This window comes from Salmo salar, chromosome 11, assembly GCF_965601325.2.
Source record: "Salmo salar chromosome 11, fSalSal1, whole genome shotgun sequence".
Classification (NCBI taxonomy): domain Eukaryota; kingdom Metazoa; phylum Chordata; class Actinopteri; order Salmoniformes; family Salmonidae; genus Salmo; species Salmo salar.
In genome coordinates, this window is record NC_138301.1 from 77,884,772 (window position 1) to 77,897,021 (window position 12,250).

Here is a 12,250-nt window from a genome sequence, read left to right on the forward strand (position 1 = left end):
TCAGTCAAGATCTGATCCAAGAACTGTGCTCGGGACATGTGGCTAGGCTGCGTCATACAAAAAGCTGCAAATACTCATCTGAGAGCACAGCACTGCTGGCAGGTGCGCAAGAATCACTGAGACAATAGACTCTATAGTCGGTCTATCTCGCTGGAGGGAGATACAGGGGGAGACGACATGAGCTGCTGCCCCCTGATGGATAGATATGTTACTGGCCCAGTGGTGCCGTGTTTTTGTGTTTTGTTTGCCCTGATCTTATGTGTGAGTAGTTTGGAGGATCTTGGGGAGGGAGTAGAGGTTGGAGTAGTGGGGGTGGGCAGTGCAGGGTGGTTGGTAAAGAACTGAGTTGGATGTCTGAAGGAGCATCCCGGTTGGTGGTGGAGGCGTTCCAAAGTCATTGAACGACTGGGCGGGAAGTCAAAGGTCCAAGGACAACCTTTGGTCTCCGATAGACTGAGAGGAGGCTCCAGTGTAACACTGGCATATGCCATTCGATCGAGCGTTGAAGATGGACTGGATGGACTTTTCTTTTTTAAGAAATACATGAACAGTGGGCACCCACTACTTCCACCCTTACTACAGCCTTGCAATTTTTGGTTCATGTTTTGATAAACATTTTTACTCTAGGTAGGGCAACAATCTTAAAGGGGAGGTTCAGTATTTTCCAGTCTATGGTCCAAGAGAAACTGTAATTGTTTTTCTTTAAACAGCCACTACAAACTTCAGCTAACTTTAGTCTCTGCTAGCAAAAAATATACCCCACGATGCACTGCCTGGTAAGGACATAATGTTGTTCTCTTCCCCCTAAACCTCTGCCCCTAAGACTCATTTATCCTCAATATGTGAGATTGTGGTATCACTATGCACTCAAGGTTACACAGTTCTACAACTGGTGCAAAAACGGCAGAGTAGCCTTACGAGAACTCGTTCTGTCGCACTCTACAGTCCCTCCCCAAGATTGAATGGCTACTTTTCTTTTATGTGTGAAGAGAACATATAGTTTGTATATTTTTGGTTGTTTGATTATTATTTTGTGTTTGATTATAAGTTGAAATTTTAAGCACGTCACAAAGAGAGCTCTTCCACCCAATTTTGGTTAGACTTTTTAACTCGGCATGCCCACTTTTGTTTACAAACAGAGGATAAGACAATCGTGTATCTGAGCAGCTAGATAAGTTGATGAAAGATTGGATAGAAGTTTCTGATTTAGAATATTTTTTATGTCACTCAAACTGGTGCTGTAGATATCTGTGATAAAGCCTGAGATGGTACAGTAAATTCATCTGTCCATACTTGGAGTTTGGCTTAAAATTGTTCCTTTCACCAAAATATAGGGTACTGTATGTGACTGGAAACGGCAAAAGTAAGCCAAATTCGACTATGCCTTTATCTTCTTGTCCCATTCTCAAACATTTTGTCATACTTTGACTGTCTCGTACGAAACATGTTTCCTTCACTGTTTCTTAATGCAAACATCAAATCTCAGCAAGACCAATTGAAGAATAACAGGCATGAGTTCCATCAAATCTCTAGAGAAAAGCAATGTGATACAAATATGAACTGTAAACAGAAAATACTACTGTACATATTTCTTTGTTCTTTTAACTACTGAGGAAAAGCTAAACGTTTGTCTTTCATTGTTCACACGTGAATGTTAATTGATATGACTGTAGTTATTTGCTGGGTTGTTCGATATCTGCGTTAGGTTACACTGTTTTGACATTCTAGCCTCATTGACGCTGGCCGTTTCAAATATTGATACTGTTCATAGGTTTCGCATAAGAAGCATTCAAAATATCCAATAGACAGCACTGTAGAGTATTCTACACAAACATAACCTTGTTTTTATTGAACTGTAAAAATGTGTCAAATCTGTAGATTCTTGTAATAAAACACTGAAGGGCAATCTGAGTCAGCACATTTTAGTGAGTAGGTCGATGGGTCACTCAAGTTGCTCAAGTGTCACTTCAACTTAACGAGGACTTTTGAAGTTCGTTAGTATTAGCCTAGCTTAGCTTTTAGCATCAGCCTAGCTTTGCTGAACTTAGTAAAACCTGTCATTTTGTTGGTTCAGATTTGCAAAGGAAATGCCACCCGTACAGTATAAACTCAAGAATATACTGTAGATAGCAAACCTGAATATCTGGGCCTTGCCGCTCTTCTGATATGGATCCATGCCAACAGGATCTGCGTGGGGTGAGAATGGTACAAGAGACTATGCTAGACTGTTTTACAAAGGGTCTTTAAAAGAGCCATTACCCCCAGAATAGTTACACTTGTCCTGGACTTCAGGGACAAGAGTGATTAATGACCAGACCACACTGCAAATCCTAAAAGAGTGAGAGACAGAAACATGGCTAGAGATAAGGGAGAGAGAGAAAGCCCATTTTAATTACATTGAATTGAGAGACAGAGTTTTGTCAAATAACAGACAGATGAGTGGAAACATGGGAAAATATTTTAGCTTAAACAGAACTTTAAGCAGCAAATCAAAGTCAGTACAACTACCAGGGCTACCAAGAAGTGAATCAAAATAAGCCAGGCAGTGATCGTGTGACTGTGCTCTTTTTAATCGTGAAAGACACGCAAATGAGGAAAAGAAACAGAAAACACAACAAAATCAATCCAAACTCAAAAAAGTGCTCAATTGTATATAAAAATAGCATCACATTTCTATAGGAAACATTCTTTGAGATGGGAGGGGAGGTGGAGGTATGGCCACACTCTACATCAGCAACAAATAGACACACAAAGGTATTTTTCCAACATAGATATGGATCAAAACATCATGGATTATCCTTTACGGTAAGGCAACAACTGTTATTTGAAAGCTCTGTGATTCAATACAATTCTGCTACTGTCTTGATCAAGTGTGAGTGAGATTTCATTTAATGCATTGCTCTGATTCTTAAAGCACACTTACAATGTATTGTCGATCAAAAGTAACCACAGCCCTGAAAAAGGTACGTACAAACCATGGAGAGTGGAAACATTTGAAGTTATTGAATGAATACTAGGGGTGAACGCAGTACTAATGATTCTAGGTTCTGGTCAAACCAAGGTTTCTTTTAGTATAAATACAATTAATACTTAAGTATGTCTAGATATAGCTAGGTAAATAGACAGCTAATTATCGGCACTTTGGGTAATTTATGACTAGTTTATCAATATGCCACTAACACCATGCTTAAGAAAAAATTATTCTGTATTTTTGTTTTTGTCGCAAACCTTTTTGGGAAAAAAATGAAATGTTATATATTATAAATGCATATTGCAGCATACGTATGTGAATCAGTGCCTAAAAGAGAAACTTAAAATGTTACTGAAGTTCTCGCTAACTCATTGATCCTGTTTTGTGAAGTACCCAACAGATTCAATCTAACAAATAATTTTGCTCAATAAGCTGTTGGGAATAGAGAGGAGAAAAACGTGAAGTCGTTTTACTCTGTTAGATTAACATGAGGAGTTCCAAAAGATGATCCTTAATGTTTCTAGTATTAGCTGACAGTACTTATCTCTTTAATCATTCGCACACTGTACATTATGTTTGTTCCCCACATAAAGCAAGAACCATGACATGTGTTCCAATATAATCTTCCAGACACCATTTGACATGATTAAGCCTTACTGTAATCTTCCTGCAGACAGTTAGCTTTTAGCATTAGCATGAAGCCACTATGACTCCATTTGTGTGAATACCCACAAGGCAGTGGGGGGAGACATTTGTAGCAGCTCTCTGGACAAATGTTCGGTAGTGTCACAGACTAGTGTTGTCTTAGTTCTTGGTGTAGGTCCTGATTTCAGTCATCTCGGTCAAACCGGAAGTGCACTGGCAAGCAATTGCAATCGTAACCGAGAAAGGTACCCATTTTTTCAGTATGTACTTTACAATCTTGCACACATAGTAGCAAAACACTCAGCAAGCAGCCAGTGACTCAGTAGTAGGTGATCACTGTCCTCAGACACAGAAAACATGATAATACTCCAAATAATCCAAAATCAACAAAGGGAAAAAGGGAATACATGGGATGAGTTTAAATAGCAAACACGGTGGTTCTATATTTCTCCCCTACTACATAGGAATGAATTTTGACAAATTAATTATCAAATGTTTCACCTGAAAGATTGCAGTAACAGACATGACATAAATTAAAGATGGCCATTTGAAGGTCCACAACCATCTTCTTTAGCCTAAACGGTATACCACATAAAAAAAAAATACAAAAATAAAATTGTCTGCATAAAAAATAGTCTGCAAAAACACTACAGTAAATACTGTAGTATTTATTGCAGTATACTATAGTCTTTACAGTTTACTATATTATAAATACAGTAGTAAAAAAAAAGAGTAAAATATACTAATAATATACTAGTAATTAATGTAGTTTATTGCGGACTGTAGTATACTGTAGTATTTACTGTAGTCTTTTTGCAGACTGTAGTGTGGTATACTTTGGTATTTACTGTAGTGTTTTTGGGAACATTGCTGTAGTATTTACTGAAGTATTTTTGTTATATTATCTTTGATGTAGAAGTGGGAGGGCTTTCTCCTTGAGGAAACCTACTGGAGAAACACTAACAAAAGCAAATGTTCCATAACCGGTAAATAGTTAGGACTAGCTTCTAAAAGAAGAGTTCAGAGCTTCTGCTCTTTTCTATAACCATACTTGGCATGTATACTGAACAAAATTATAAACGCAACATGTAAAGTGTTGGTCCCATGTTTCATAAGCTGAAATAAAAGATATCAGAAGATTTCCATACTCACAAAAAGTGTATTTCTGTCAAATTGTGTGCACAAATTTGTTTACATCCCTATTAGTGAGAATTTCTACTTTGCCAAGATAATCCATCCACCTGACAGGTGTGGCATATCAAGAAGCTGATTAAACAGCATGGTCATTACACCGGTGCACCTTGTGCTGGGGACAATAAGAGGCCACTCTAAAATGTGCAGTTTTGTCACACAACACAATGCCACAGATGTCACAAGGTTCGAGGGAGCGTACAATTGGCATGCTGACTGCAGGAATGTCCACCAAAGCTGTTGCAAGAGAATTTCATGTTATTTTCTCTACCATAAGCCGCCTCCAACGTCATTTTAGAGAATTTGGCAGTATGTCCAACCGGCCTCACAATCGCAGACCACATGTAACCACACCATCCCAGGACCTCCACATCCGGCTTCTTCACCTGCGGGATCGTCTGAGACCAGCCACCCGGACAGCTGATGAAACTGAGGAGTATTTCTGTCTGTAATAAAGCCCTTTTGTGGGGATAAACTCATTCTGATATGCCCTCCCAGGCCCACCAATGGCTGTGCCCCTGCCCAGTCATGTGAAATCCATAGATTAGGGCCTAATAAATTTATTTCAATTGCCTGATTTCCTTATATGAACTGTAACTCACTAAAACCGTTGAAATTGTTGCATGTTGCATTTATATTTTTGTTCAGTATAGGTTTCTCACTTACACGTGGCACAAATTGGAATATGGGGGAGGGGAATGGACAGGGTATATACAAATTAAATACTGTATTATTTACTATAGTTTAAAAAATATAGTGTTTATGCAGACTGCAGTGTTTTTGCAGACATTTCTGTGGCATTTACTATAGTATACAACAAAATTATATACTAAGTACTACACATTTTCGAGGGATGCAATAGTGTGTAGTATAGTATTCTACAGTATACTACATAATTATATACAGTTGAAGTTGGAAGTTTACATACACTTAGGTTGCAGTCATTAAAACTCGTTTTTCAACCACAAATTTCTTGTTAACAAACTATAGTTTTGGCAAGTTGGTTAGGACATCTACTTTGTGCATGACACAAGTCATTTTTCAAACAATTGTTTACAGATTATTTTATATTTAATTCACTGTATCACAATTCCAGTGGGTCAGAAATTTACATACACTAAGTTGACAGTGCCTTTAAACAGCTTGGAAAACACCTTGTCATTTAGAAGCTTCTGATAGACTAATTGACATCATTTGAGTCAATCAGAGGTGTACCTGTGGATGTATTTCAAGGCCTACCTTCAAACTCAGTGCCTCTTTGCTTGACATCATGGGAAAATCAAAAGAAATCAGCCAAGACCTCAGAAAAAAAATTGTAGACCTCCACAAGTCTGATTCATCCTTGGGAGCAATTTCCAAACGCCTGAAGGTACCGCGTTCATCTGTACAAACAATAGTACGCAAGTATAAACGCCATGGGACCACACAGCCGTAATACCGCTCAGGAAGGAGACACGTGCAAAAAGTGCAAATCAATCCGAGACCAACAACAAAAGAAGTTGTGAAGATGCTGGAGGAAACAGGTACAAATTATCTATATCCACAGTAAAACGAGTCCTATATCGACATAACCTGAAAGGCCGCTCAGCAAGGAAGAAGCCACTGCTCCAAAACAGCCATAAAAAAGCCAGACTACGGTTTGCAACTGCACATGGAGACAAAGATCATACTTTTTGGAGAAATGTCCTCTGGTCTGATGAAAGAAAAATATAACTCTTTGGCCATAATGACCATCGTTCTGTTTGGAGGAAAAAGGGGGAGGCTTGCAAGACAAAGAATACCATCCCAACCGTGAAGCACGGGGGTGGCAACATCATGTTGTGGGGGTGCTTTGCTGCAGGAGGGACTGGTGCACTTCACAAAATAGATGGCATCATGAGGAGGGAAAATTACGTAGATATATTGAAGCAACATCTCAAGACATCAGTCAGGAAGTTAAGGCTTGGTCGCAAATGGGTCTTCCGAATGGACAATGACCCCAAGCATACTTCCAAAGTTGTGACAAAATGGCTTAAGGACAACAAAGTCAAGGTATTGGAGTGGCCATCACCAAGCCCTGACCTCAACCCTATAGAAAATTTGTTGGCAGAACTGAAAAAGCGTGTGCGAGCAAGGAGGCATACAAACCGGGCCAAAGTTCACCCAACTTATTGTGGGAAGCTTGTGGAAGGCTACCTGAAACGTTTGACCCAGGTTAAACAATTTAAAGGCAATGCTACCAAATAATAATTGAATGTATGTAAACTTCTGACCCACTGGGAATGTGATGAAAGAAATAAAAGCTGAAATAAATCATTCTCTCTACTATTATTCTGACATTTCACATTCTTAAAATAAAGTGGTGATCCTAACTGACCTAAGACAGGGATATTTTACTAGGATTAAATGTCAGGAATTGTGAAAAACTGAGTTTAAATGTATTTGGCTAAGGTGTATGTAAACTTCCGACTTCAACTGTAGTAAACTGTAGTATTTTTTTAAATGTGTGATATTTTCCGGCAGATTTGCTTCAGTGAATGAGTACGTTCCATTAGTTTGTACAGAGGTGAGTCCAGACAAACAAAATCATGTATCGTTTGAGTGTTTCCTCTAAAAGAAATTGTTTAGCATGACACAGCTGAAGACATCGAGGCTGGACTGACTGCATGTTTGTAATGCGCTGTTAACCTGGGCAATCCACAAATGCGGACTACTGGCTACTCTAATGATTAGCATTATCATTGTAGTGACAGACATGGCTCTGACAGTTTCTGAGATGTGCTGGCCTTTTGGTGCTTGGTCTCAGGATAGAATCAAGATGCATTTTAGAGGCCACACAATTTACTGTTTGAGCTAAGCAAAGCTATAGGCTAAGCTAAGAGACACTGTGCAAGAGTGCGCTAGCATGGGCTGTGCACGGTTGACATATCAGCATACTGAAAGAAGTAAAGCCAGGTTTAGAGTCCCATTCCTGGCTAAAGGACGAAAGAGAGCGATAGAGGGTGAGAGACAGAGAAAGAGAAAAAGTAAGAAGGAAAGGCTCGAACTCCGACGCTCAGCAGAGGGGGAACGGACTTGTCCAAGTGACTGGGGGAGGGGACCGTGTGGAAACCAGCTTCTCGATTTGTCACCTGACACACAGACTCTATTCCTCATTGATCAGCAGCATAAGCTGGTGCAGGGAAGGGGTACATAAGACAATGCCACTAAGTGGAACGTCACTTAGTGTCATTGGGGGGTTAGTCAAAAGTCTCCCACTTCCCCCGAAGGTCCTTCTTTTTAGGTAGTGTGACGGTCGGCATGGCCATGGCCAGTAGGTCCCCAAAGGGATCCTGAGTCTCAGAGTCCTCTGTTGTGTTGGGAGGCTTAGGGATGGGGGCTGTGGGGGAGTTCAACAGGCTGTCTGAAGAGGTGAGGGGAGGACCGCCATGATTGGGGAAGGCAGGCCGCATAGAGCCCATGCCAGGGGGGAGGGTGGACCCGACAGGGGAGGACAGTCTGTAGAGCCCCAGAATTGTGGAGAGAGGGTGAGGAGGATGACCATGGGGGGTGGCATGGAAATAGGCAGAGGCAGGAGTCCTGCATGCGCCTCCACTGAAGGGATTCCCCGCCACGGTGGGCAAGTAGGGTCTGTGGGTAGGGTAACCGAGGGGCGTGGTGAAGGGGTTGAAAGGCATGTGCTGGTGGAAGGGGGGCAGGCTCTGGGGATAGGGCCATGACGGGAAAACGGTCCTGGAGGATGGAGGGGCAGCACCGGAAAGGGAGTCTGCTCCTTCCCCTGCCGAGGCTGGGGTGGTGGTGGTTTGGGCTGGGTTGTTCAGGGGGTCAAGGAGGCTGAGCAGATCCATGTCCTCACCTTCGCTGAAGTCTATCTTGGTGGGCTGCAGCATCAGGTTACCCCCCATCCCAAGGGCCTGCCGGAACTCCTGACCCCCTGCCGTAGTGGTCCCACCCTCCCCCGCCACTCCTGGCTTGTTTTGTGGCTCGTGCACCGGTGGCGCACCCAAGACCTTCCCTGGCTCTGGGGTTTTCCTCCCCTGGGGGCGGGGGATGGTGATGCACCCCCCTTGGCTAGGGGTGGCGGAGGGATCCGGCAGCTCAGGGACCCCGGGACCGAAGCTTTCTCGGCTGGGGGACCGTGGCTCCTCAAGTTCAGGGGGGGGGCACGGACAGGGGTCCGTCCCAGTTCGGAGACAACCGGCTGGCCAAGGCCATGTCATCTTGCCCATGCATACTCCACATCTTGTTGTAAGGGTTGGGGTGTTTGAGGCCTGGGAGGGTGCACGTGTGCTCACTGCCGCTCAGGTCCATGCGCTACAGAGGGAAGACACAAGAAAACAAAACAGCTGATAACCAGTACTATCAAGAGCTGTGTAACATCACAAGTATAGATATTGGACCACAGAAGTCTTTAAAAAAAATAGCCCGTGGACCGGGAGTTTCAGACCCTGAAATAGATATTTGATCCAGGTCTGTAGCCTCCACATGCCCTCTGCTACCTGGTAGGTGAATTTCTGCTGCTCCTGGGGGTCTTTGGGAATGCGGAGGTCCTCCAGGCTCCTGGCAAGGCTGAGCTGCTGGCCCTCGGTCTCATCCAAGCAGCTGAACATGTCCCCTAGCAGGTTGATGTCCGCAAACTTCTCCATCACCGGGCTGGGTGGGGCCGTGTAGGAGGGGCCGCTGCTGGGTTCCTCTGCAAACTCTGCCTCCTTCAGGGAGCGGTAAGGCTGCGGCCTGTTGGAAATATTGTTCTGTTAGTTACATGCACAACATAATTAATATTGTCACATACAGTACAATAAACTGTTGACAAGACGCTCTAGCAATTATATTATTATAGTCCCAGCACAGAGATACAATCAACTTATATTCTATATCTACACTTGCATGATGCCTGCTTTTTTAGCTACATTATAAGCTACTATTGCAGCAGAAAAAAACATTTGCTTGCAAAGGGGTGAAAAAAACATTTGAGAGATGGACCACCAATCATTATGCCGACAGCAGAAAGAGATGTCTTTAGACAATTATAAATCAATCAAAGAGAAAACAAAGGAAGAGTGGCAGATCAGCCACCCAATCATGCTTCCAGCTGGGCCGAGATAAGTCAATTAATCAAGTACTATAATGAAGCAAATGCATTATCATTGGTAGGAGTGCAGCGTACAGGGGTGACCATTCAAACGGGGCGGAGAAGAGAAAGCTTTCGGGGAAGCCAGTGATGGAGTCGTCTTCGTGCTGCAGCTCGTCGCCTGAGGAGTCCTCGGACAGAAAGACTGTGTAGTGACGTGTGGGACGGACACAACTGGGGGAGGTAGATAAGTAGAGAGAGAGAGAGAGAGAGAATGACAGAGATAGAAAAGGAAGGAGAGGAGGAGAGATCCCATATCACACACAGATCCGAGGGAGAGAGGAGGGGGAGAAGGAAAGACAGACACACCGAAAGAAAGTTGTAGCTGGATCATTTTCAGATGATTTTGTCTGATATTTGATCTTTAAAAAATCATCATTGTTCATTTATGTATGTACGACTGATAAATATGGAATAGAACAGTATACTGATCCTACAATTACTTTGTTTTTCAATGAGGTGAGAGAAAGGGAGAGATGATTGAATAAGAGGAAAGGAGAGATGGTTACAGAAAGGCCAAGCTCAGTCTTAGCTGGTGACATATTTTTCTTCATTGATAAATACTGAACAATACAACAACTTACTTTCAGTCTGGAGCTCTACTTATTAGGCCACAAGAGGGCATCAAACATCTGTAGATTTAGCAACCTGAGGGCTCCATTTTAACAAACCTAACGCAATGGTACATCTTAGCGATGGCATTAGCGCTATAGATTCGGGGGTGTGTCAGAAATATTTGTGCTGTTTTCATAGCTGGCGGTGGCGGTGAAAGGGCTGGGATTTGATGACTAAATAAACTGTACGTGTGTCGAGGGCTTGACCATTCACTGGCCAATCAACGTGTACTTCTGTATTTATTAAATCAAACTTTATTTGTCACATGTGCCAAATACAACGTGTAGACCTTAGTGAAATGCTCACTTACAAACCCTTAACCAACTGTGCAGTTCAAGAAGAGTTAAGAAAATATTTAACAAATAAACTGAGGTAAAAAATTTGAAAAAGTAACACAATAACATAACAATAAAGAGACTATATACAGGGGGTACCGGTACTGAGAAAGTGTGTGGGGGTACATGTTAGTTGAGGTAATTTGTACATGAAGGTAGGGGTAAAGTGACGATGCATAGATAACAAACAGCGAGTAGCAGCAGTGTACAAAACAAACGGGGGTCAATGTAATAGTCCGGTGGCCATTTGATTAATTGTTCAGCAGTCTAATGGCTTGGGGGTAGAAGCTGTTAAGGAGCCTTTTGGCCCTAGACTTGGCTCTCCAGTACCGCTTGCCATGCGGTAGCAGAGAAAACAGTCTATGACTTGGGTGGCTGGAGTCTTTGACAATTTTTGGGGCCTTCCTCTGGATTGCAGGAAGCTTGGCACCCATGATGTACTGGGTCGTACACACTACCCTCTGTAGCGCCTTACGGTCCGATGCCGAGCAGTTGCCATACCAGGCGGTGATGCAACCGGACAGGATGCTCTCAATGGTGCAGCTGTAGTACATTTTGAGGATCTAGGGACACATGCCAAATCTTTTCAGTCTCCTGATGGGGAATAGGTTTTGTCGTGCACTCTTAACGACTGTCTTGGTGTGCTTGGACCATGATAGATCATTGGTGATGTGGACAACAAGGAACTTGAAACTCTCGACCAGCTCCACTACAGCCCTGTCGATGTTAATGGGGGCCTGTCTGGCCCGCCTTTTCCTGAACTCCATGATCAGCTCCTTTGTTTTGCTCACATTGAGGGAGAGGTTGTTGTCCTGGCACCACACTGCCAGTTCTCTGACCTCCTCCCTTTAGGCTGTCTCATCGTTGTCGGTCACTGTTGTGTCGTCAGCAAACATAATGATGGTGTTGGAGTCGTGTTCGGCCACACAGTCGTGGGTGAACAGGGAGTACAGGAGGGGACTAAGTACACACTCCTTAGGGGCCCCAGTGTTGAGGATCAGCGTGGCAGACGTGTTGTTGCCTACCCTTACCACCTGGGAGCAGTCTGTCAGGAAGTCCAGGATCCAGTTGCAGAGGGAGGTGTTTAGTCCCAGGGTCCTTAGCTTAGTCATGAGCTTTGTGGGCACTATGGTGTTGAACACTGAGCTGTAGTCAATGAACTGCATTCTCACATAGGTGTTCCTTTTGTCCAGGTAGGAAAGGGCAGTGTGGAGTGCGATTGAGATTGCGTCCACGGTTGATCTGTTGGGGCAGTATGCGAATTGGAGTGGGTCTAGGGTATCCTGGAGGATGCTGTTGATGTGAGCCATGACCATTCTTTCAAAGCACTTCATGGCTACCGACGTGAGTGCTATGGGGCGGTAATCATTTAGGCAGGTTAAC

At 43.2% G+C, this 12,250-nt stretch overlaps 2 protein-coding genes across 2 annotated transcripts in view; both read right to left on the bottom strand.

The window, feature by feature from the left end:
* Nucleotides 1-2,358: 2,358 nt before the first annotated feature.
* On the bottom strand, nucleotides 2,359-9,421 carry LOC145859168 (uncharacterized). Its single transcript, XM_082958058.1, has 2 exons — nucleotides 9,286-9,421; nucleotides 2,359-9,100 (listed from the first exon to the last, which is right to left on the bottom strand). Exon 2 carries the CDS (start codon nucleotides 9,013-9,015, stop codon nucleotides 8,026-8,028), a length of 990 nt encoding a protein of 329 aa, XP_082814184.1. The 5' UTR covers nucleotides 9,016-9,100; nucleotides 9,286-9,421; the 3' UTR covers nucleotides 2,359-8,025.
* A 6-nt stretch (nucleotides 9,422-9,427) lies between these two features.
* Nucleotides 9,428-12,250, bottom strand: part of LOC106562885 (DENN domain-containing protein 1A) — a 273,596-nt gene continuing 270,773 nt past the window's right edge. The window contains exon 21 of the mRNA XM_082958057.1: nucleotides 9,428-9,520. The gene's annotated coding sequence lies outside the window, so the exon portion shown is untranslated. The remainder of the gene's footprint in view (nucleotides 9,521-12,250) is intronic.